The sequence below is a fragment of the Aotus nancymaae genome, unplaced genomic scaffold (genome assembly GCF_030222135.1).
Source record: "Aotus nancymaae isolate 86718 unplaced genomic scaffold, 86718_ANA_hifiasm-v0.15.2.pri h1tg000021l, whole genome shotgun sequence".
NCBI classification, from domain to species: Eukaryota; Metazoa; Chordata; class Mammalia; order Primates; family Aotidae; genus Aotus; species Aotus nancymaae.
Window position 1 is genome coordinate 28,877,584 of NW_026988433.1, and position 24,794 is coordinate 28,902,377.

Sequence of the window (24,794 nt, forward strand, 5' to 3'; positions counted from 1 at the left end):
AGACCACTGGAAAGACTTTGTGGTTTTTTTTTTTTTTTTTTTTTTTTGAGACAGTCTCATTCCATCACCAGGTGCCAGGCTGGAGTGCAGTGGTGTGATCTTGGCTCACTGCAACCTCCGCCTCCCGGATTCAAGCAATTCTCCTGCCTCAGCTTCCTGAGTAGCTGGGACTACAGGCGCGAGCCACCACACCCTGCTAATTTTTGTATTTTTAGTAGAGACGGGGTTTCTACTTACCATGTTGGCCAGGATAGTCTCAATCTCTTGACCTCGTGATCCACCCGCCTTAGCTTCCCAAAGTGCTGGGATTACAGGCGTGAGCCACCGGGCCCAGCCAAGTCTTTGTCTTTTACTTTGAGGGAAATAAGGAGTTAATCGGAGATTTTTGAGCAGTGGAGTGACAGGATTTGACTTATATTTTCAGAGGATCTGAAATCCTGGCTATGTGTATCAGAGTGGAAGAGGGGAGACAAGTCACTGCAGTCACCCTCACGAGAGATGTATTAGGCTTTTCTTGCATATACATTAAAATTGGAACGATTTTTTATGCATGGCCCCGTGCAAGGATGAAACGCAAATTTGTGAAGCATTCTATGTGTTTAAAAAAAAGAAACACCCGAGACTAGGTAATTTATACAAAAAGAGGTTTCATTGGCTCATAGTTCTGCAGGCTGTACAGGAAGCATAAGGCTGGCATCTGCTCCTGGGAAGGCCTCAGGAAGCTTTCAATCATGGTGGAAGGCAGAGTGGGAGCAGGCACTTCACAGGACGAAATCAGGAGCAAGAGGGAGAGGGGGAGGTGCCATACACTTTTAAACCACCAAGATCCCGAGAGAACTCACTAGCTCAAGGACAGCATCCAGGGAATGGTGGTCAACCATTTATGAGACAGCTACCCTCAAGATACAATCATCTCCCACCAGGCACCACCTCCAACACTGGGGATTACATTTCAACATGAGATTTGGGCAGGACATCTAAATCCTATCAAGAGATGTGACTTGAACCACGGTGGTAGTAGGGTGGGCAATGAGAAGTGTTTCCTTTTTTTTTTGAGACAGAGTCTTGTTCTGTCACTCAGGCTGGAGTGCAGTGACACAATCTTGGCTCACTGCAGCCTCCACCTCCCGGGTTCAAGCGATTCTCCCACCTCAGCCTCCTGAGTAGCTGGGACTACTGGTGTGCGCCACCACGCCCAGCTAAGTTTTGTATTTTCTGTAGAGACGGGGTTTCACCATGTTGGCCAGATTGGCCTCAAACTCCTGAGCTCAAGCAGTTCGCCCTCCTCAGCCTCCCAAAATGCTAGGATTACAGGCTTGAGCCACTGAGCTTGGCCTGTTTCCATTTTAGGTATGTATATTTTTAGTCAACAAATAAATAAGATAATCCAGTTAGGCTAACTGCATTGGAGTAAACATAATCATATTTACTTTTACATAGAATAATACAGCCAGATGACAGGACGGAGAGTAACTCGGTGGGGCTACTTAAGAAGAAGGGGTCAGGGAAGGTCCTCGTTGAAGAGGCAAGACCTCAGTGATGAAAAGGAGCCAGTAAGGATCTTAAGGTTGGTGTGCGTGTAAGGAGCAATGCACAGGCCAGTGGGTCTAGAGGGTGGTGAGGTCAGGATTGAAGAAGAGCCACAAGCCGGGTGGGAGAGGGAAGCTGAAGCCAGATCCTTCCAGACCTCAGTGCATAGAGTGGATTGAGAAGAGTGGAGCCAGAGAAGAATCTGGAAGGTAGAAGTAGAGATATTACCAGACACTGTCTGCATGGGAATTTTACCAGGTCTCATTGAAGTGATGAAGTAAAATCTAACTGAAGTTTTCATCAGGACAGGGATTCTGTTTCATTGTTTGCTGAATTATGATGCCTAGATAAATAGCGATATAAACTAACTGGCAGCTGTGGTGTACAGACTGGAAATAAAGACTCAATTGCCTGTCTCTGATCTTTAATGCAAAGACTAGCTTAGCTGCAGTGTTTTTCCAAGACTAAATTATGATCCTGGCCTACTTCTTTCACCAAGCCATCAGAAAAATGGTTAACATTTATTGGGGGCTTCCTGAAATAGATACTGAAGACACAGAGAACACAGGTTGTCAAGGCAGGATGACCTAGGATTCAACTATGGAGAGGATGTGGTCGGGTCCCATCTCTCCTAGAGTTCTGGCTCTCCAGGGTAAGGGGAGTGCTTCATTCACCTTTGTAGCCCTTGGGCTCCTAGCACAATGACTGTAGAATGGTAGGAGCTGATATTACCTTATCGTGGAATTTGAATTAAGCACACAGTTTAGAACCACAGTACTGAAATGATAAACTATTAACTTAGTAAAGTATTCATCTTCACATCTTTTGGTTCACCAACCAGAACTGAGAGAAGAATTAGTCATCCTTCTCCCAATTCTATTACTCGTGTTTTTATATTTCCTGCCTTTGAACACATCATTTCATTCCTAAATCTCCATTTTATGGGTAAAAATAGAGAAAGGGAGAAATTAAACTCAGGCCAATTTTACTCCTTTTTTTTTTTTTTGAGACGGAGTTTCGCTGTTGTTACCCAGGCTGGAGTGCAATGGCGCGATCTTGGCTCACCGCAACCTCCGCCTCCTGGGTTCTGGCAATTCTCCTGCCTCAGCCTCCTGAGTAGCTGGGATTACAGGCACGTACCACCGTGCCCAGCTAATTTTTTGTATTTTTAGTAGAGACGGGGTTTCACCATGTTGACCGGGATGGTCTCGATCTCTTGACCTCATGATCCACCTGCCTCGGCCTCCCAAAGTGCTGGGATTACAGGTGTGAGCCACCGCGCCCGGCTACTCCTTTTTTTTTAATAACAGTTTTTGAAATGGAGTTTCTTTTTTGCCCAGGCTGGAGTGCAATGGTGCGATCTCGGCTCACTGCAACCTCTGTCTCCTGGGTTCAAGCAATTCTCCTGCCTCAGCCTCCTGAGTAGCCGAGATTATAGGCACGCACCACCACACCTGGCTTATTTTGTATTTTTAGCAGAGATGGGGTTTCACCATGTTGGCCAGGCTGGTCTCAAACTCCTGACTCCAGTGATCCACCTGCCTCAGCCTCCCAAAGTGCTGGGATTACAGGCGTGAGCCATGACGCCTGGCCTATAAGTTTTTAAATGTTTGATGGAGACCGAAGAAATTCATGCTATATAAAGCTCTTAGGATAACTTTTTTTTTAAAGGGCTTTCTATGTATACATGATCCCAAACAACCCTGAGAAGCAGACATTTGGCCAAGATCACAAGCCAGTAAGAAGGGGAGATGGAATTCAAGTCAGGTTGTCTGATACTACAGTGGCATTGCTACTTACTCCTCTTGTCACGATTTGGGGCTTTCATTTGTCCTTTCTTCCATACTTGCCCCAGAAATGTTTAAACACGCTGAGAAACAGTAGGAACTCTATATAAAAAAAAAACTCTCTGTATTTTTATATGATCAATGCTGGAGAGTTTAATGTGGCCCAGGCCACTCGCTTAGTGGAAGTAGACGGCACGCCACCCCCAGCTCCAGTTGCAGTGAGTGGTGTTGGATTACCCACCTCTGGGATGGTCACTGATGAGCGAAGCTGGACCCGGGACTGCAGTCAGGGAAAGACAGAGAAGGAGCTTGGCTGCACGGAGGGAAGAACCGGCTGCGGATTCTTGCAGCCAAAATGTCATCTGGTTGGGAAAAGCCGCTTGTCAATTTGCAACTACTAGAGGGGCGGGGGCGGGTGGAAAATGCAGCATCTTAAGTTCAAGATTGAGGGTGAAGGCTGGCTAGACTGAGCAGGGGTCTGTATCTTTAGATGAAATATGAAAACAAACACCCAAGCTCAGGGACCAAATGACAGGGAGCGATGCGCATCTGGCGACCGTAACAGGGACCCAAGGAGAGAAAACAGGAGGCGCTGAAGGCGTTCCAGGAGGTCCCCGCCGTTCAGACCCTCCCGGTGGCCCGGGCGCGTCGTCCTAGGGGGCGGCTTCTGTCCTTGGTTTCCCCTTCTTAAAAATCCAGGCGCAGGCAGGCTGAGCTCGGGAGGCGGAGACACCTCCACGTGGGGAGGAAAGCCGTGACAAAGAGAGGGAGGCCCGACAGATCCCGCTTCGCACAGGCCCGGGTCAGCATAGGAAAGAAGGCCCGCCTAGACCTGAACGGCGCGCCAGGGCCGGGCCCTAGAAGCCCCAGCGCCACGAGCAGCTGGGTAGGGAGCGGCGCGGCTGCCCTGCGGGCGCGCGGGGCGGGGCCGGGGGCGTAACGGGGCGGAGCTGCGGCGGGAGGGCGCGCGGGCGGCGCGGAGGGAGGGTGTCGCGCCGAGGGAAGCGGCCCGCGGCGGAGGGAGGGGAGGCCGAGTCCTGGAAGCGGAGCTCCGCGCTGGGACTGGTTCCTTCGCAGCCATTTTCTGTCCAACCAAACAGCCGATTGGAGACGGGAGCCAACCAGGGCTGCATTGGAGGTTTGTGTCTCGCTTCGGCCAATGATCGCTCCTAAACCGACTCCACTTTAGCTCGAATGAAATGTCCGTCTCCTCCCGGCGCCGTCCCCGCCGCCAACGCCGCCGCGGCCGGGGGCATTCGCCTCCCGCCCTCCCACCCGGGCCGGGGCTGGGGCCGGGGCCCGCGCCAGCGCCTGCGAGGCCGCTCTCGCAGCGGGCCGGGGAGCGGGCGCGGGGCCGCGGCGCGGCTCTTTGTGCACCGGGCTGAGGAGCGGCGGGACGCGGGCCAGGCCGCCTCCCGCTCGCTGCCGTTGAGCTCCGGGCCCGGGGCCGAGGAGGGGCCGCGGGGCTGCGTCGGGGCCCCGCTGTCGGCGGCGTCCCGGGCCGGCTCCATTTTGTGCGAGCCCCGTAGCCCCGTAGCCCCGGCTGCCGCGCGGGTCCCCGGGGGCGCCCCCCTCCCTCCCGCGGGGCTGTGGCGGGGCCCCGCGCTTTGTCTGCCCGCACACCCCGGGGGCCGCGCGGCGGGCGGGAGGCAGGCTTTGGGCGCGGGGCCGGGGCGGCCGGGCGAGTCGGGGGATGCGCGCCGGGGGCGGCCTCCCGGCACTCGCTGGACTGACAGCTCGGCGGGACCGGGCCGTGGGGCCGGGGCCACCCGGGCACCTGCGTGGGGAGGAAGGCATGGCTTTGGCTTCCCCGCAATCTGGTTTGCGCGTAAAGAATGCAGCCATCTGGCGGCTTGCGGTCCCTGGACTTGCCCCGAAGGTGGGAAGGAAGGCTTTCGGATTGGACTAAGGTTTTAATCGGTGTTGGGAGGCGGGAGGATATGCAGGGCCTTAAGGAGCCGTAGTCTTAGAGAACAAAGAATTACAGATCACCCACAAATCATAATCTTGCCCAAAGTACTCTAGCAGGATAATTTAAACAAGGTTAGGTAGCCTGCGACCTTTAAAAAAAAATGGCATCTCACTCACCCGCATGGACCCCATAGTTTCGTGGTTCGTGCCACAAAATCACTGATGTGGTTTCAGCTCTCTTAGTATGGAAACTAATCAGCAACATAAAGTGATGAAAGTAAACGGATCAATATCAGTGGCACTAGTCAGTGGGGGTTTTATTTGTAAAGTATTGGAAGTTTAACCAAAATTCCTTAAAAGGCAATTATTCCTTCCCTGCACTGCTCTTGTAGCTTAATTTAAGGATTACTGTATATTGATGCAAAACTCTGGTTGTTGATGCCAAAGAATAGAGGGTGGAGGAAGGGACTACTGCTTTTCTTGGATACAAATTTGCATTTCTTCAAACATTAAACAGATGTATGCATTCCCTAGAGCTTTTACATATATCATAACCTGCCCTTAAGAAAATATGTACCATATGAGGTGACAGTATTTTTCTTTAATGTACTGAGTCTAAATATATACTGAATCAACTATTTGGGTGAGTGAGTGTGGTGTGACTCCCCTTCCCACACCCCCCCTCCCCCATTCCAAGCAAAATACATAAATATAGCTCCCATATTTTAAGTGTTCTGAGGGCTTATTTTTACAAAGACACCCTTAAAAAAATAACGTTTTTCGTTACAAGGAAGGACTTTTCTGAGCAGATTTAGGGTTAGCGGATACTATTAATATTTGAAGAGAAATTAGAAAATACTTTTAATATAACAAATGTCAAGCAGTCTTTGCTGCCTGGACCCTTTTAGTGGCATTTATAACATTCAGTTCAGTGGCTACCATTTTTTTCTGCTATTTGCTAGATTTCATGCTGGGATGCGTATCAGTATACTCCCTTTAAAATTTACACTGAGGCCGGGTGCGGTGGCTCAAGCCTGTAATCCCAGCACTTTGGGAGGCCGAGGCTGGTGGATCACGAGGTCAAGAGATCGAGACCATCCTGGTCAACATGGTGAAACCCCGTCTCTACTAAAAATACAAAAAATTAGCTGGGCATAGTGGCGCGTGCCTGTAATCCCAGCTACTCAGGAGGCTGAGGCAGGAGAATTGCCTGAACCCAGGAGGCGGAGGTTGCGGTGAGCCGAGATAGCGCCATTGCACTCCAGCCTGGGTAACAAGAGTGAAACTCCGTCTCAAAAAAAAAAAAAAAAAAAAAAAAATTAACACTGAAAGGATGTGTTTTTGTTTTGGCATCCTACCCCTCCCCCATTTAATTGTTTCATTTGCAAAAGAGAATGGAGCAAATGAGAAATGCAAGTTGTAACATTGCAGTTGATACTATTTTATTCAGCTATTTATGCATTACAGTGAGACTGAAGTGCTATTTGGATGCAATTTTAGTCAAAAATGGTGGTGCTTCAAAATTATAAATAAGGGTCTTGATTGTGTTGCTTTTTTGATGTCTTCTCAGTGCAGAATGTATCTTCATTACAGTATGATCTCAGATTCTTAATTGAAAAGCATTATATTCTGAGATAATTTTTTCCTCCTCTTGAGCTATAGAGTGCCTAAATGTTACTCTGAAACATTTAAGAAAACCATCACCAAAAAATTAAGTTGATAAGGGATATGTTTGTGTCTTGGGTGTTAATGTTTTAAGTAATTTAGATGTATAATTTTTGGTCTCTTGCATATTACATAATTTGGTTCCTATTTGGTGTATTGTAATGAATGTTTATGATGAATGTGACTGAATTCAGGGTTATGTTGGAAAATTCATTTTCTTCTCTCCCCATGGAATTAACTTGTAAGTTCTCCAAAATAAGTCTTTCAATTCAACAAACATTTACTGGGTGCCTTTTAATACTATTTTATAACATGTACTCCATTGATTAAGAATATTAGACAAAATTATACATGCCTCTTTAATTTTATGAGAAAACCTATAGGTGATATATTTGATATGCTTTTACTACTAATAGATGTTAGGTCCTAATAGATGTTTATCTTTTAGGTTGAAATAGCAAAGATTAGACACCTTTTTAGACAGGTGTTCTTCAACACCACTGACAACACGGTTCTGATAGTATTTCATGACAGTAAGTATATTTTACCATTTTGGTTGTTAATTAGATTTGAACAGTAATTGGTTGGAAATAAAATTATAACTGATTTATACTGGAGATGCCTGATAGAATGAATGCATTTCAGGTCTAGACAGACAGTACCTCTACTCAATTCCTGTTGCTTCCTTATTTTCATGTTCTTGCTTGTATTATTTCCCTTGGGCCCGTAAGTGCTGTTGAGGCTATAGAGTGTTTGTCCCAGCTGTTAAGGGGCTATTTAGCCAATTAATTGAATACTTAGGGGACAGTTACGCCCTGAATGGAAAATGTTAACTCTTAAGTGCAGTCGATGTGGGAAGAAGAGAGATGTGGTGGGCCTGGGTACTGGGGAATATCAGAGGGATCCTGCACACCTTGAACTGAGCCTTAAAGTAGAGGATGGGAATGAATAGGTGAAGAGTCTCACCAAAAGCAAATGCCTGGTGGCAGGAATGGGTAACTTAAGTTTAGGGGATTGGAAGTAGAGATGCATGGTCCAGGGCAGATTTCAAAGGATAATGTAGGAAAGAGAAAGCAGTTGACGCCTCTGGATATGTAATTCTGGATGTGCTACTCTATCTGTAACCTTGGGCGTGTCACAGCTTCTTTGAGCCATGGTTGCTTCACTCCTAAAATGAAAGAAATGTACTCGGTGATCCCTAAATAAAGCACATTCTAGCACAAAGATTTTTATTAACCATGAAGATAGAGAAGAGTAGGAAACAAGTTTGGTTAGGTTAAATGTGCGATCTGCTCATGTGAAGTCATGAAAATGAAGTTTGGATTTCACATAGGCGACCTTTAGGAACCTTTGAGAATAGGTTCAATAGCTACACAAGTGGTGTTGTGGTGAGATTTGTCTTATAACAATATGTTTAGATGGGCTGGGTAGTAATCCAGTGGAAATAGGAAAGGAAAAGCATATCTAGGAGACATTTTTTAGGAGGTAATAGATGAGGTAGAGCTTAAAGGAGATGGAAGAACCTGAGATGATGCTGGTATATTTAGCTGGGCAGAGTGAAAAGCTGGTATTAGTAGAATTGCGGTAGTGGAAAGGGAAATCTCCCTCCTTGCTCCCTTCCAGGGGATGGAGGAAGGTGAGTTTCATTTCCCAATATCTTAAATTTGCAGTGATGGGATATTAGACATGCTCTATAGGCATGGGTTGCTTGAGTGGCAAGCAGGATATTGGTTGTAGATTTGAAATTTAGGAGCATAGAAGTGATATTTAGTGAGTTCATTAAGAAAATAAGGGAAGAAAGAGAAGGATAACCTTGGGTGAAACTAATGGGGTGGGAGGAAAAAATATTGCTTTGGAAATTAGAGTAGGAGAGAATTCCAGGCATAAATGTGTGGCCGGCAGTAGCCAGCACTACAAAGAACAGTCAAGTAGGATGAGGACAAGATCACTGGCAGCTTTTAAGAGTGGTTTCATTCTGGGTTGGGCTTAAAAATTACATATTTGGGAGTTTAAATAGGAATGAAGAGGTGTCTAACGACTGTCAGGGAAAGAATGGTAGCTAGGCAAGGGTATGGGGCAGAATTAAGGTTTTATATATCTCCGTGACTTCCGTGTGCTTAATGAGGGAGACTAAGCATGTTTAAGGAAGAGTGAAGGAGCTGGTAAGGAGGACTGAAGATACGTGAGAGAAGAGGAATCTGTATAATTTCTTATCCTCAGAGAGAGAAAAGGAATGTAATACAGAAAACAGGTAAAAGGGTAAATTAAAAGAGTGAGGAATCTCTGCCTGGAAGGATGATGAGAACTGTATTTGAAGGGACAATACTAATACTAGATTACATTTGTTGAGTTCTTACTATGTATCTTGTACTTTGCTAAGTACTTTTTATACAATAGCTTCCTCATGGCAGCATCACTTTAAAAATGGGGAAGCTGAACACACAAACAGAGCTCATAAATGGGGAGCCAAGCTTCAAACCCACGAAATTGTTCCTAAGAGCCGTGTTCCTCACCACAGTCCAGAGCATGCTTCTTAACCATCTCACAAACACTGTTCTGGTTTAAGGAGCTAATTTCAATGTTTTCCATGTATAATGCATAGCCTTAGAATTTAAAGGGGACAAATTAAAGAAGTAGGTGTAAGGACTCCATGAAAAACTACCAGGCAGGAATGCTGTAGAGAGTACTTGGCATCTGAGGCCCTGGATTTCAGCCCCATTTACTGTGTCACCTCGGGCAAATCATTAGCCTCCTGTACCTCAGTTTTCTCACCTGCGTCACAGGCTTGTGAACATTGCAAGAGCTATTTAGAAAGTGTTCAATAAATGTAAACATTAAAGAGGGCAGTATTTGTTTGTGGAACACGTTATTAGCATAGTTTAAACATGGCTGCGTCAAAAAGAATAAAGATTTATTAGCTTAGCCCGCTACCTGTTTATTTCACAAAATATTTTCAAGAATAATTCTGTCAGTTCAACTAAATGATTAGAATAGTCATTAAAATGAATTTATTTGTCCATATTTTTCAGTTCCCTTAGGTCTAATGATTCATCATTGTCCCCTTGTCATTATCCTACATGCTATGCTCTTCCAGCCTTGTCACCCAGATGAAATCCAACATTTTCGCTTTAGTATTCTCATATCAGGCCTTTCAGGTGTCACACTGGACATATTGGCATGCACCACTGTAAATTCACAGTCATTAGCTTTGGCTAGGCTCTGTGCTGTCCAGCACTGCCCTCCCTTTACTCTCCCATTCTCTGCAGTGACAGCTGTCTGTCTCTGCAGCTGCAAGAATCCCATCATTCATTATCCTTGGTCTTCCTGTAGCTCTATCAGTCAGTCACCAAGTCACCTACTCAACAGCTGTCTAGTAGTTGTGCTTCTCTTGAGCTCCATCGCTCTCGCCTGGATCTGATGCTAAAATGATCATTATCTTGCCTCAAGTCATGCCTTAACTGCAGCATTATAGTCCTCACTGATCTTCTGTGCCTTTTCGTGCTGCCCTCCAGGTTGGTTTCTGTACTGAACTATAGCCAGAGAGATCTTTTAAAATAGAACTGTGATTTGTGCTTTTCTGCTTAAAACTCTTCTTTGATTTCCTCTTGTCCACAGGACACTGCTTGATCTAGCCCCTCCTTAGCTCATTCCAGTCCACCAGTACTGTATTTCTTGGTTTTCTCTGCCTGGAACATTCGTTTCCCACCTTTCTTTTTGCCTGACTGATTTCTATTCATCTTTCAATCTCATTTTCAATGTGATTTCCTAAGATAGCCTTTCTTGACCCCTCCGATAAGTGAGGTCCCTTTTGGAGTAAGCTCACATAGCACATAACAAAACATCTTTGTTTTTCTTAGTACTTGGCACTAGCAATTACTTATTTGTAATTATTTTAATAGCTATATGTAATACTTATTGAGTATGCCCATGTACTGTGCTGTCTTTACATGGATTATCTCCTAACCTGTACAGGAGCCCTGGGAGGTTAAGTCTTCTCACCCAGCTTGTTCAAGGTCTCATGGTAAGTGGCAGGGAATTCAAACTAGGTGATTCGATTCCAGAGCCTGTGTCCTGGAAGGACTAATAGGCTTCGCTCTCCACCCCTTCACCCTGCCTCCCAGGTTATGTAACATTTGTCTTCCCTGCAAGCTGAGGACAGAGACCTTGTCTGTTGTTGCCAGCTACGTGACCAGCACATAGCATGGACCTGGTAAATACTAAGCACTCACTCAGTAAATATTTGTTGACTGCCTTACTGACAATCTACAGTCTGTTTTATAAATTTTTATAGGCTGTTTTAGACCTAGGAAAAACCTTTGGGATGCATCCAGCAAGTTTTTTTCCATCATTCTTATATATAGGAGAATGGCTAGCATATTCTAAGCATCAAAGATTAGGCTGACTTATTGAGTGCAAGGCACTAAGTGCCGTAGAGCTTTAAAGAACAGACATTTGTTTTTGAATTGCAGTAAGGGATAAAACAGAAAGATTCAAGGAGAATAGAGAACACTGGGATTAAAGTCTGGGGCAGGATTTTAATGGTAAAAAGATAGAGGAAAGGAAGACAGAAGGTGTGAAATGATAGAGCTACAATTTGCGGAACCGAAGACATACAGAGTTTAGCAGATGATGTGCGGCTTCTCTTCAAAGGAGGGAGGATGAGAGCTAATGTCTGTGGGGTACACTACATGCCAAACACTGTCTGTAGCAGCTTTCTAGTCTTTATTTAATTCTGACAACTCTAGGAAATACTTTTATCTTCACTTTTAGAAGACAGATTTAGAAAGGCTAATGCTGTTAGTCCAGATGATAATCTTGTTGCTCATTCCAGTGCATGACAAGATAATATGATTTAAACTTTTTGCCTTTAATACTTTTGTTTGTGTTATATTTCTAAATTAATTCATCTTTTAGATGCACTTGGTTATTTGAACAGTGTCTTGTTCATCAGCTAATTATGTTATCATGTAGACATTCACTTAGAGAAGAATTTCTGTTATTCTTCCTACCCCATCGCCTGTCCTCCCCACCCTCTGCCCTCCCCACCCCCAACCAAAGCTTTGTTTCCAATTGTAGGCTCTGAAACAAAACTTTGGTCCTGTCTCTTGCACCTTGATCTTCCTTAGGTTATTGTAAAAGCTGGTCAACTCACAGCTATCATTAATTGATCATTCTTTTATGGCTGTAATAAATCCATCATCATGTCCATTAAAGGATACTCTCCTAGTATGTTAGCATTTTAGGATCAAAATAGCATTTGATTTTTGGGCAGTGTTTCACATTCATTTGTGTTAGTTTAAGATGGGGAGGGTGGTATTGTTATTTCCATTTTATATGGAAATACATTTAATTGGCAGAGATGCTTATTTTCAGGGGATCAGTAGGAGAGTCAGAATCAGGTCACTGACTTTGTCGTTTACTTCTTAGAGGCTACTAAAAAGTATCAATAAATAGGTACCCTATGTTCACAGATTATTAAAGGTCTGTGAATTCTATTTTCTATCCCCTTAAAACCACTATATAAATTACAGAAATGTATCTCTAGCTACAGTTATATTAGCATCACAGTCAGTAGATGCATGAAAGAAATGCCATGTTTTTGAAGACCTGGAAACTAGCCCAGTATTTTAATATTAAATAAAAATCCAACAGAGATGGAGAAGACATGTGTTTCACAAGGACTAAAATTTTGCAATGAATAACATTAAATTTATACTGGGTCCTGGGCCTCAATGAAGGATCAAATTTCTCTTCTTTGTTCAGCCTGAAAGTACATATGAATTACACTTGATTTTTGCTATACTTTTTATTCAGATCATGCATTTAAATTTTTTCACTCACAGATATTTTGAGTAGTAGTATTTGCAAAACAGAAAGCCTTCTAGGATCTGCCATGTTGGTGAAATTGAATGGAGTCAGTTCAGTTTTTTTTTTGAACAGCAGACTTTTTTTTTTTTTTTTTTTTTTTTTAAGGTAGAGTCTTGAACTGTCACCTGGGCTGGAGTGCAGTGGTGCAATCTGGGCTTACTGCAACCTCTGCCTCCTGGGTTCAAGCGATTCTCCTACCTGGGATTACAGGCACCTGCCACCATGCCTGGCTATTAAGCAGACTTTTTAAAAACAGGAATTTTAACTCTTATTCTTGTCTGTACATGTAATTTTCTTATCTTTATACATAAATCTAACATCTTCCTGATCCCCTCCCTTTTTTTGAGATAGGGTCTCACTCTGTCACTGAGGATGGAGTGCAATGGTGTGATCATGGCTCACTGCAGCCTCAACCTCCTAGGTTCAAGTGATCTTTCCACCTTAGCCTTTCAAGTAGCTGGGACTGCAGGCACATGCCACCATGCCTGGCTAATTTTTTTATTTTTATTTTAGAGACAGGGTCTCACTGTGTTGCCAGGCTGATTTTGAACTTCTGGGCTCAAGTGATCCTCCCATCTTGGTTTCCCAAAGTGCTGGGATTACAGACATGAGCCACAACACCTGGCCCTGACTTGGCAGAGGAAGAAAAAAATTAACCTTTGACTACAATCAGAGTTTATGGATTCACTCAAAACATGGGTGTACTTTTGGGTTACCTGGGTATAGAATTGTGCAGGGAATCCCTATGCTTCTTATACCAAGTAACAGTTTGAATGGAGACATTGTCTATTTTGGAACTTCTATGAGAAAGCAAAGAAAGTTTGCAGCAGGAGCAAAAGGAAAATCAGGCTTTAGCAGGAGAGCTGCAAGTGATGTGTACAGGTGAATTCCAGTTGATGACTTAAGCTGATGTTTTTCTTAAGAGACAGGTTCTGGGAGGCCGAGGCGGGTGGATCACGAGGTCAAGAGATCGAGACCATCCCGGTCAACATGGTGAAACCCCGTCTCTACTAAAAATACAAAAAATGAGCTGGGCACTGTGGCGCGTGCCTGTAATCCCAGCTACTCGGGAGGCTGAGGCAGGAGAATTGCCTGAACCCAGGAGGCGGAGTTTGCGGTGAGCCGAGATATCGCACCATTGCACTCCAGCCTGGGTAACAAGAGCGAAACTCCATCTCAAAAAAAAAAAAAAAAAAAAAGAGACAGGTTCTCACTACATTGACCAGGCTGGTCTCAAACTCTTGAGCTCAACCATCCTGCCTCAGCTCCTGAGTGGCTGGGGCTAGAGGTGCATGACACGGTGTCCAGCTTTACTAAGCTGATCATCATTCCAGGGATAAATTAGGTTGTAAGTCAGGGTTGCATGTGTACCAGATTTGAAGACTGTGCACTTGAAAAGAAAGAGACATATGCTTTAGATTCATTTCCTTGTCCCTATTGGCCTTATGCTTATCACTTATGGAAGATGGATAGGGAAATCTTGAATCATGGGCAAATTGTGGGAGAGTTTCCAAATCAAGAAATACAGGCTGATCCCTGTAATCTCAGCATTTTGGGAGGCTCAGGTAGGTGGATTGCTTGAGGCCAGGAGTTCCAGACCAGCCTGGGCAACATAGTGAAACCCCACCTCTACTAAGAATACAAAAAAACTGGCTAATTTTGGTGGTGCATGCCTATAGTCCCAGCTACTTGGGAGGCTGAGGTGGGAGGATTGCTTCAGCCTGTGAGGTTGAGCCTGGGAAGTCATGCCACTGCACTCCAGCCTGGGTGACAGAGTGACACCCTGTCTCAAAAAAAGTAATTAATTTAAAAAACAAGAAATATAAATTCTTTTTTAGTAAGCTCAAGACTATGAAAAGTGTAATTGACCCATCATCCTGTAACGGTTTATAAGTGTTGCATCTGTTACGTTTGTTAGTACTTTGAAAAGTTTTGAAAAGCTGTTTTTCTCCTCATAGATGGATGGTGACAGTTCTACAACAGATGCTTCTCAACTAGGAATCTCTGCAGACTACATTGGAGGAAGTCATTATGTTATACAGCCTCATGATGGTAAGCAAGCCACAGAACCAAATTCACAAGTTGAAACAAGTTAGAAAGTGGACATTTCATTAATATGGTATTCTAGGTTACTTTTGTCTTTATAGGAAAATTTACAATCTTGTGTCATGGTTGAATGAGAAAGTCTAAAAAGGAGTACCATGCCCTTTTTATTAGAAATAGTCCTCAAAAGAGTGAGTCCTTGAAAAGACTTTTACTATAAAAATACACCTTTTCTAAAACGTGTATAGTTTCTTTTAAAATTTGTTACCGACTTCCTGTTTAAATGTTAAAAATGAGAAATTTGTAATCTATTGGTAGGGTAACTAAAATAATTCTTTAGAGGGTGAGTTAAATTTCTAGCTATTATATTTTTTCCATTTACGATTTTTTGGGTTTCATTCAATATTAACTTTGAACTATGTCTGGTATTAGAATGGCAGTATTGGCTCAGTGTGCTGGCTCACGCCTGTAATCCCAGTAGTTTGGGAGGCCGAGGTGAGGACCACTTGAGCTCAGAAGTTTGAGACCAGCCTGGGCAACATGGTGAAACCCCATCTCTACAAAATAAATACAAAAATTAGCTGGGCTTGGTGGCATGTACCCGTAGTCCCAGCTACTTAGGGGGCTGGGGGCTGAGGTGGGAGGATCGCTTGAGCCTGGGAGGTGGAGGCCTCAAGCTGTGTTTGTACCACTGCACACTCCAGCTTGGGTGACAGAGTAAGACCCTGTTTCAAAAAAAAAAAAAAAAAAAAGGGCAGTGTTATGTTGGCCTATCGGAAATAATTTACTTTTGTGGCATTTTGATTTGTAAAACTTTTTTTTTTTTTTGGAGACATGGAGTCTTGCTCTGTCACCCAGGCTGGAATGCAGTGGTGCAATCTTGACTCACTGCAACCTCCACCTCCTGGGTTCAAGCAATTCTTCTGCCTCAGCCTCCCCAGTAACTGGGATTACAGGTGCCCACCACCACGCCCGGCTAATTTTTTACTTTTTAGTAGATACAGGGTTTCACCGTGTTGGTGAGGCTCATCTCACACTCCTGACCTCAGATGATCTGCCTACTTGGGCCTCCCAAAGTGCTGGGATTACAGACATGAGCCACCATGCCTGGCCTGACTTGTAAAATTTTTAAAAATTGAGATATATTTTCAGAAGAAATTTGCCAGAGGGATTAATTTCATCCTGAAACAGATATTGAAATAAATTTATTCTGATAACATCATTTTAAACACATAAAAATGTAAATTGAATCAACTTAAGTGCCTTGCTTACTTACATATGAAGAGTGGGCAGTTTACTTAAAAGATACAGCATTTAGTCATAAAAGGATGTTATTGGTACTGTGCAAGCTTCAGTTATAGCTAAATTTATATAATTTGAAAATTCACTTTTTGTACAAACAGTTGGATCACTGCTATAACTTTGTTCAAAAACTAGTTATATTAGTAATCCAACTGGGTCAGTAATATTCAAGTCCAGTTTTCCATTCTGTGTAGAATTTTATATAAACTTTATACAGACAACTTTATATCAGCTTTAAAAGTTTTTTTTTTTTTTTTTTTTTTTTTTTTGAGACGGAGTTTCGCTCGTTACCCAGGCTGGAGTGCAATGGCGCGATCTCGGCTCACCGCAACCTCCGCCTCCCGGATTCAGGCAATTCTCCTGCCTCAGCCTCCTGAGTAGCTGGGATTACGGGCACGCGCCACCATGCCCAGCTAATTTTTTGTATTTTTAGTAGAGACGGGGTTTCACCATGTTGACCAGGATGGTCTCGATCTCTTGACCTCGTGATCCACCCGCCTCGGCCTCCCAAAGTGCTAGGATTACAGGCTTGAGCCACCGCGCCCGGCCAGCTTTAAAAGTTTTATATAGACTTTTACATAAATGAGTTTATATAAACTTGGCTTTGGAGAAACATATTATCTCTTAATCTAGCAATATTGAAGGAGCCATAGGTTACAGTCTGGAAGTTTTACAGCTAAGTCATGCAGTAAATATTTATGAGTACCTACTCTGTGGAAAGTGCTATACCAAGCTATAGGAAACACGAAGCTGATTCTTGACATCAAGTAGCAAAAATCTAATAGGAGAAATGAGGATTAATAAAAATTCTAAAATGTGTAAGAGAAAAGGCATAGAGAAGCACTTGTATTTTATGAAAGAAAAGATCATTTTTGAAGGTGCTATGGAGATGTTATTTGAGATTTTTGGAGAATGGCGGGTAAGATGTAGCAGGTATATTTGAGAATAAAAAGCATTCTAGGCGATGAGTTTGAAATTAATGAAAAAGTTCAGTTCTGGCTCTGTAAAAATTATGAAAAGACTTGCTATCCTAATTCCTAAATAGGGGTTGAGTGATGAACCGGGATGATTTTATTCTGGATCATTTTGGTAGTTTTTTCTATCTTGAAATAGAAATAATAAGCTTTAAACCTAAATATTTTTATTTCTTTAGATACTGAGGACAGCATGAATGATCATGAAGACACAAATGGTTCAAAGGAAAGTTTCAGAGAACAAGATATATATCTTCCAATAGCAAACGTGGCTAGGATAATGAAAAATGCCATACCTCAAACGGGAAAGGTAACGTAGAGGAGAAATTCAACTTGTTTTTTTCAAGGGAAACACGAAACGACATGAATTCATAGGTCACGAATACAGTTAGCTGTTGATATCAATCATTCAGGCTTTCAGCAAATCAAATATTTCTTTCATGTCTATATACGCAGTTACTGAACAGTGTTCCATTTTCAATTCTGTCATGTCCCCAAATGTTCTCCCCTCTCCCACTTATTGGAGGCAGATAAAATAGAATTAAGACTGTTTTAAAAAATAGGTACATTGTCAGAACTATCAGGTTTGAGTGTATGAAGATGTAACTTCTATAATGTTACAGCAAATTTAGGTCATACTGGTCTGATATAGGTGTAATAAGAATTTTCCCAAACAAATCCTGGTATTTGGAAACAGCTATTTTTACATAATTATAGATACTAACATACATTTCAACTGATACGATTTTTTTAAGTAGTTTTGTCTTCTTAGAACTTTTAAAAACTCATTGTCACTGCTCATCACTTGGTCTGAATTAAAATTCACACATTTTATATCATTTTCTATTGGTAATTTTTGTCATTACAGTTTAAAAAGACTTATGGAAGTAATAAAATGTACAAATAAATATGCTATTAGAATAATCACTAGGCCTAGAACTTACAGTTTGAGAATTTTGTCCTTATGTTTTAAGGAAAAAAAAGGCACAGATGCTGATTGTTGCTTACATAGGCTAAGGCTGCCGCTGGTCAGTATCATAGCCACAAGCCACGTGCCCCGGAGCACCTGAAATGTGGCTGGTCTGAATGGAGATGTGCTGTAAATTTGAAACACCAGATTTCGAAGACTTAGTATGAAGAAAAGAATTAAAATATCTCACTGAAAGATTGATTCTATGTTTAAATGGTAATAATTTGGGTTAAATTAAATGGTAATAATATTGGGTTAAATTAAATATACTATTAAAATTAATTTTACTTTTTTTTATATTGGCTACTGGAGAATCTAAACTTACATATGTGGCTCATATTATATTGTCTTGCTTGGCTGCATTCATGCAGTTCTTGTTTACACTCTAGTGTGTAAAATAGGCATGGAGGTGAAAGACAGTAGGTTTCGGCAAGAATTTTGAGTGGTGTTGCTGTTATAAGTGGCTTTGTAATTGCATGATTAATCCATTGGAGTTTGATTTTTAGACCCCAGACCCTTAAGGGAAGAATTGTTTTTATAATGAAGTGGCAGATGTGTGCTTCTTTAGGCAGCTTTTTAGTAAACTCAAAACCTGTATATGACACTATATATCCCCAATAATAAAAGAAGTCACAAAGTCACCAATATTTGTTGGTGTGTTTGTTTTCTCTTTTGAGATGGAGTCTCGCTCTGTTGCCCAGACTGAAGTGCAGTGGCGTGATCTTGGCTTACTGCAACCTCTGCTTCCTGGGTTCAAGTGATTCTTCTGCCTCAGCCTCCTGAGTAGCCAGGATTACAGGCGTGTGCCACCATACCCGGCTAATTTTTGTATTTTCAGTAGAGACAGGGTTTCACCATGTTGGGCTGGTATCAAACTCCTGACCTCATGATTCACCCACTTTGGCTTCCCAAAGCGCTGGAATTCCAGACTTGAGCCACCGCGCCCGGCCTCGTATGTTACTGTTTTGCTCTTTTCCAAGCCTTATGTGAATTCAGTTTTTTAGTTTTTGTTTTGCTTTTTGTTTTTTATTTTCTGGTGTCTTTATTCATCAAAATGCTAGAGCAGAGAAGTGGTACCTTAGTCACCCACAAAATATGCATGTGGAATTGAATTTCCAGGGGCATTTGGTTAGTAAGAGTTTTCATCCTCTGGGGGTGGTAGGAACATCCAGTGATTGCTCTTTCATATCTAAATTAGATTTGTTTTCTGTAAATAGTTTCATGGCTTCTCTCACTTGTATTTGACTTTTTATTCTGACTCTGAGGTTTGGAATTTTGATAGCACACACTGTATTAATGTTATAACATATTTAAGAGATTAAGTAGTCATAAAATGAAGATGTGTTCTTCTGAATAGGCTTTTATTTTTATAGGTTGTTAGGAAGGTGATGCTTATAGTTTCTGTAATTTACCTGTAATTTTCTCTTCAGATTGCAAAAGATGCCAAAGAATGTGTTCAAGAATGTGTAAGTGAGTTCATCAGTTTTATAACGTCTGAAGCAAGTGAAAGGTGCCATCAAGAGAAACGGAAAACAATCAATGGAGAGGACATTCTCTTTGCCATGTCTACCTTAGGCTTTGACAGTTATGTGGAACCTCTGAAATTATACCTTCAGAAATTCAGAGAGGTAAGGAAAATGTCTCCCATTGTGCTTTCAAGAAAAGAGACATTATTTACTTTAACTTTTTAAATGTATTATTTGTTTAAAAACTTTATTTTGTAGTAAATTATGTAACATTTCTCAGAAGTATTCAGTCACTTATATCAGCAGTTCCCAACCTTTTTGGCACCAGGGACCCGTTTTGCAGAAAACAGTTTTTCTACGGATTGGGGTCGGGGGAGGGATTTGAAGGGCAGATGGCTTCAGGATGAAACTGTTCCACCCCAGATCATCAGGCATTAGTTAGATTCTCACAAGGAATGCACAATCTAGATCCCTTGCATGCAGAGTTCACAACAATATTCGAGCTCCTATGAGAATCTAATGCCGCCACTGATCTGACAGGAGGTGGAGCTCAGGTGGTGATGCTGGATTACCAGCCCCTCACCTCCTGCTGTGTGGCCAGGGACCCTTATCAGCCTGCAGCCTGGGAGTTGGGGATCACTGACTTATATTACAGTATTTAAATACTAAGTCCTTTCTTTTTCCCTTTGGTTACTACTAACCATAGCATAGTTACATAATGATGAAAGGGCACAGACTTTGGATTCAGACTACCAGGAGGCTGAATCTCAGCTCTGCCACATGCAAATTCTATGGCCTTGGACAGATTATTTCAGTACTTTAAAGGTGTTGGTTTCCTCATCTGTAAAATGAGGCTAATAGTACCTATGTCATAGAATTATTGATGGGACTAAGTAAATAATGTTCAGTGCTCATTAATGTTACTTCTTGCTGCTATTGTTAATTTAAAGGAAGTAGCATTAAAAGTAGTAAGATAATAAAAAAGAGGAAGGTATAATCGTGTCTTTCTTATTACTGATTGAATTCTTCTATACTTCCTCTTAGGTTTATCTTTGCCTGTGGGAATGGATTTTGTGAAAAGCAGTTGAGTTCAGAATATTTATTTCCACACGTCAGCTTAGTTGTTGTCAGATTCACATTACTTTCAAAATATATCCTTAATATCTTTAGTGTTTGAATCCCATTAAATTAGTGATAATTGCATGGAATGATTCAAGTAGGAAAAAAGTGTGTAAATTTCTGACCGTACTTTTACAAATCTTCAGTATCATAGAATCCTAGAGGTATTTGGCCAAACTAATTTTGGTTTAGGAATTTTTAATTCTCAACTTGCTATAGTACTGCCCAGTTAGCTGAAGGACATTATATACTTAAGTGATAACTTGAATCATTTGTAGTAGATTTATAAGCTCAATATTTGTGGTATTTTACAGACTTCTTCATCTGTAAGTAGAGTTCTCTTATCCCTTTGATGTGGTGTAGAATTAGAATAATTTATTTTTATCTATAAATACTTTGTTTTCTAGGTCATTACTAACTCTGTCTTATAGTGATTACAGCTTATATCAAAAGTTAGCCTTTTGAAAGCCTTCTTCATATGTAATTAACCAGATGTGTTAATAAATACTCTGCTTAGAGTTTGTAATAATAGAAGCTCCTAATTTTAGGCAATAGGTAAGCATTCTTATTTGGAAGACAATTTCATTTGAGTATCAGTGACTTTTTTTTTCCTTCCTCAGGCTATGAAAGGAGAAAAGGGAATTGGTGGAGCAGTCACAGCTACAGATGGATTAAGTGAAGAGCTTACAGAGGAGGCATTTAGTAAGCATTGTTATAATACCAAGTCATGTAGATTGTTAGCAGTGATTCATACTAAGCGTCTAGTGGTATTTTTGGAATGTCAACACTGAGTATTTTGACATAGCACTATTTTAAATAGTTCTTATCAGTTCACGCCCTTTTATTTGAAATCAGTGAGTGGTAAGTGTAGAAAATTTTAATTCTGCAGACATTATAACCTTTCACAAATAGTTCTGACTGAGTTCCATAGCCCCTAGTTTTTGGCAAAGATTCATGAGATAGGAATTTAATATTAAGGAATTGTAGTTTATAATGTAAAATCTTATGGTTTAAATAAATTTGAACTCAGGTTTCTTTTTTTTTTTTTTACATTGAGTATCATTGTCATATTGGTGAAATAAAAGGGCTATGGTGAGTACACTTCTCACATGTAAAATATATGCTGCTCAGTTATGTGTTGCTCCCAGCCAAACCTCATGATGCAGTGTAGTTTAATCACTTCTTCCAGTCTGTCTGCAGATTTGTACACATGGGCAGTTAGCTAAGGTACATGTTAGAGATATGAAAATTGAAAAACGCAGTATAAAAAAATGTGGTTTTTAGGCAATGTTTCTTAAAATGGAAAATTGGAGGATTTATTATTTTGTCCAAGACTACATCATTGATAAGGGGCAGAATTGTACTGAGACATTAATGGCACAACCTCAAGATTCAGCCCAAGAAAGTAGATAAAGTTCTTTTCCCTCTTTAACTATTTTTTTTTCTTTTAGCTAACCAGTTACCAGCTGGCTTAATAACCACAGATGGTCAACAACAAAATGTTATGGTTTACACAACATCATATCAACAGGTACTGTCCTTTGTATTTTAAATGCTTAAAAAATTTGATTATATTGCTGGGGCGCAGTGGCTCATGCTTGTAATCCCAGCACTTTGGGAGGCCGAGGTGGACGGATCACCCGAGGTCAGGAGTTCAAGACCAGCCTGGCCAACATGGTGAAACCCTGTCTCTACTAAAAATGCAAAAATTGGCAGGACATCTAATACCAGCTACTTGGGAGGCTGAGGTGGGAGAATCACTTGAATCCGGGAGGCGGAGGTTGCAGTGAGCTGAGATCATGCCACTGCACTCCAGCCTAGGCAACAGAGCAAGACTCTGTCTCCAGGAAAAAAAAAATTGATTATATCTATTGATAAACTAATTTCAACGTTATTAAAGACCTGATAAAATAGGGTTATTAAAAATTCTGTTTTCTCAATATGGATAACTGTATATAGTAGTCTCTTAATAATTAAAAATGTTTATATTTGCATAGATTTCTAGAAAGATACACAAAAAATGGGAAGTAGACTTGTTACTGTCTTTTTTGTCACTGAATATTTATAATATGCATATGTTATGCTTAATCTCCTTTAATTCTGCTCAATTTAAATTTTCTAATCTTAGATTTCTGGTGTTCAACAAATTCAGTTTTCATGATCTGAAGAAATGATGGAATGGGGATTGTAGAGAAATGAGAGTCTGTATGATTCTGGAACAGAGACATCAGAAGGAAATGACTGGTGAAAAGATGTATCTTTGTATATTAAATAGCTGTAATGTAGCTTCCTGATGCTTGACTAATTGAGGTGTTAATTCTGACTTGAGAATCTTTTTCATGAATGATTTTAAAGAAAAATTTGGATTTTAAAGGTATTAAAATATTTTTGTTTTGTACAAGAGTTTGTTGCTCTGTATGACTCCTGTATGCATTGTATATTGCAATTTATTACTGTCAGAGATTTGTAGACAGTTTCTTATTTTCATATTGAATCATGTTACTTTTGTAATTCAAGTAAGCAGCTGGGTTAATTCATGATGTTTGCCCTTTTAATAAAATATAAGGGTAGAGTTCATTTTGAATGCAAGTTGCCTTTATTATAAATTTGAGTTTGTCTTGGTTATACCTTGCATGATAACCTAGCTAGATTTCTAGCATTTGCTGTATTTATTAAAATTATTATTTTTTTGGGTAAAACATTCATAGTTTAAGCAGCACCATTTTTTAAAAACAATGTAATTGAGTAAGTGTGAATGCAGAAGCAAATATTGTCTGCCCTGTTCAACTTGGTGCCCATTAACAGTGTTTACACTGTTCATCGTGCCTGTTAATGTAGTTTTAATTATTGGACCTTTTTTTAGACTAGATTTGGTTTTGAGTTACATTATTAAGAATGTTGGAATACATTTAAGTTTAATGTACTCCTAGTGCTCTTGAAATGGTGCCCCTTTCATTTGGTACATGATTTTTTTCAAAGCATATCTTCAAGTACTATAGTATCCTTTTACAGAAGAGGAATTTTATAGTCTGATGGTAAATGTCCTCATTTTACCTTTTTAATGGAAATGTTAAGTTTCCTTTTATATTATGGAAACCAAGAAACATCAGACATCATTGTGTGTACAGACCTTTTGCATGGGTGAGTGAATGAAATGGAGAACAGAGTGAGTGCTGTGAACGGTGTGAAAAAGAAGCCGCCAGCTTCTAGTGTGCTGTCTTCATCTTTGCAATAAACTAAACTTAGATAATGTAACTTTGTATAATTTAGTAGTATGTACTTGGATTGTTTCTTTTTTAAAAAGTGAGGATTTGTATTTTCTCATCTATTATTTTTGGTGTTAACTTGAGGGATTTTTTTTTTAAGTTTTAATATCAAAAATTGTTATTGTATAGTTTGCCTAAAAGGAAGTTGGAGTGAATATCATCTTTGAAGGACACTCAGATTTATAAGGTAGAAGCAATTTCCCAGATACAGGCTGAATAGAAACATTTCTTTGCCAGCAGGAGCCTTTGGGACTATATTTGCGCTAATCAGAGGTTAATAATGCCCTCATCTTCTACTCTCCATTTTAAAAATAATTTTCATTATAATAAATTCAAATAGGAAAAAATGGGGGAGTAGTTAAGCAAAATCAATAATCATCCTACTATGTTGAAAGAACCAATGTCAATATTTTGATAACTATCATTTGTCCCTTTACATTGCTAAATATGTATATTTTTATAAAAATCGGCTCATATTGTGCATACCGTTTTGTAACCTGCTTTTTTCACTTAACAATATATTGCGATCGTCTTTTCCAGGTCATGCATAGTCTTCTGCACCATTTTTATTGGTTTATTATTCTGTTATATGACTCAATCATAATTTATTTAATCTTCTATTGGATATTTTGACTATTTACATCTTTTCACAGTATAAACAACACTTCACTGAATCTCGTGTCCATCCATGACTGTTTTCTTAAATTCTTAGACGTATTGCTGGGTTACCAAATATGCAAAATTTTAACCGTTTTGATACTTCATTATGAGTGTATTTTAAAATATTTTCCATTTGATCCAAGCAGTGTGTCACTATATAACTGATAAAAGCACTTGGTCTTTGATTATCTGTAAAATTAGTTTAAAGATTGGGATATGTTAGAGTAGAGAAT

At 40.8% G+C, this 24,794-nt stretch overlaps 1 protein-coding gene and 1 long non-coding RNA gene across 4 annotated transcripts; one reads left to right on the top strand and one right to left on the bottom strand.

Moving 5' to 3' along the window:
* Positions 1 to 627: 627 nt before the first annotated feature.
* On the bottom strand, positions 628 to 4,180 carry LOC135276227 (uncharacterized). The gene is made up of 2 exons (XR_010343772.1): positions 3,559 to 4,180; positions 628 to 1,732 (listed from the first exon to the last, which is right to left on the bottom strand). It is a non-coding gene; the product is annotated as an uncharacterized LOC135276227 (long non-coding RNA).
* Positions 4,181 to 4,363: 183 nt separating this feature from the next.
* NFYB (nuclear transcription factor Y subunit beta) lies at positions 4,364 to 24,575 on the top strand. Of its 3 annotated transcripts, XM_012469206.2 has the most exons (8): positions 4,368 to 4,455; positions 7,342 to 7,426; positions 14,720 to 14,813; positions 17,260 to 17,390; positions 19,481 to 19,678; positions 21,256 to 21,337; positions 22,087 to 22,166; positions 22,764 to 24,575. In XM_012469206.2, exons 2-8 carry the CDS (start codon positions 7,421 to 7,423, stop codon positions 22,794 to 22,796), a joined length of 624 nt encoding a protein of 207 aa, XP_012324629.1. In that variant the 5' UTR covers positions 4,368 to 4,455; positions 7,342 to 7,420; the 3' UTR covers positions 22,797 to 24,575. The 3 variants fall into 3 exon arrangements, with proteins under 3 accessions (XP_012324631.1, XP_012324629.1, XP_012324628.1); XM_012469208.2 differs by lacking the exon at positions 7,342 to 7,426 and having other exon boundaries at positions 4,364 to 4,455; XM_012469205.3 differs by lacking the exons at positions 4,368 to 4,455; positions 7,342 to 7,426 and adding an exon at positions 10,907 to 11,103.
* The last annotated feature ends 219 nt before the right edge of the window (positions 24,576 to 24,794 follow it).

What these genes read in the sequence shown, in the direction of transcription:
- NFYB (XM_012469205.3), top strand. An exon ending in ACCTTCAGAAATTCAGAGAG is followed by an intron (nt 19,679 to 21,255) that starts GTAAGGAAAATG and finishes TTCCTTCCTCAG; the next exon opens with GCTATGAAAGGAGAAAAGGG. An exon ending in ACACAACATCATATCAACAG is followed by an intron (nt 22,167 to 22,763) that starts GTACTGTCCTTT and finishes TTCTAATCTTAG; the next exon opens with ATTTCTGGTGTTCAACAAAT.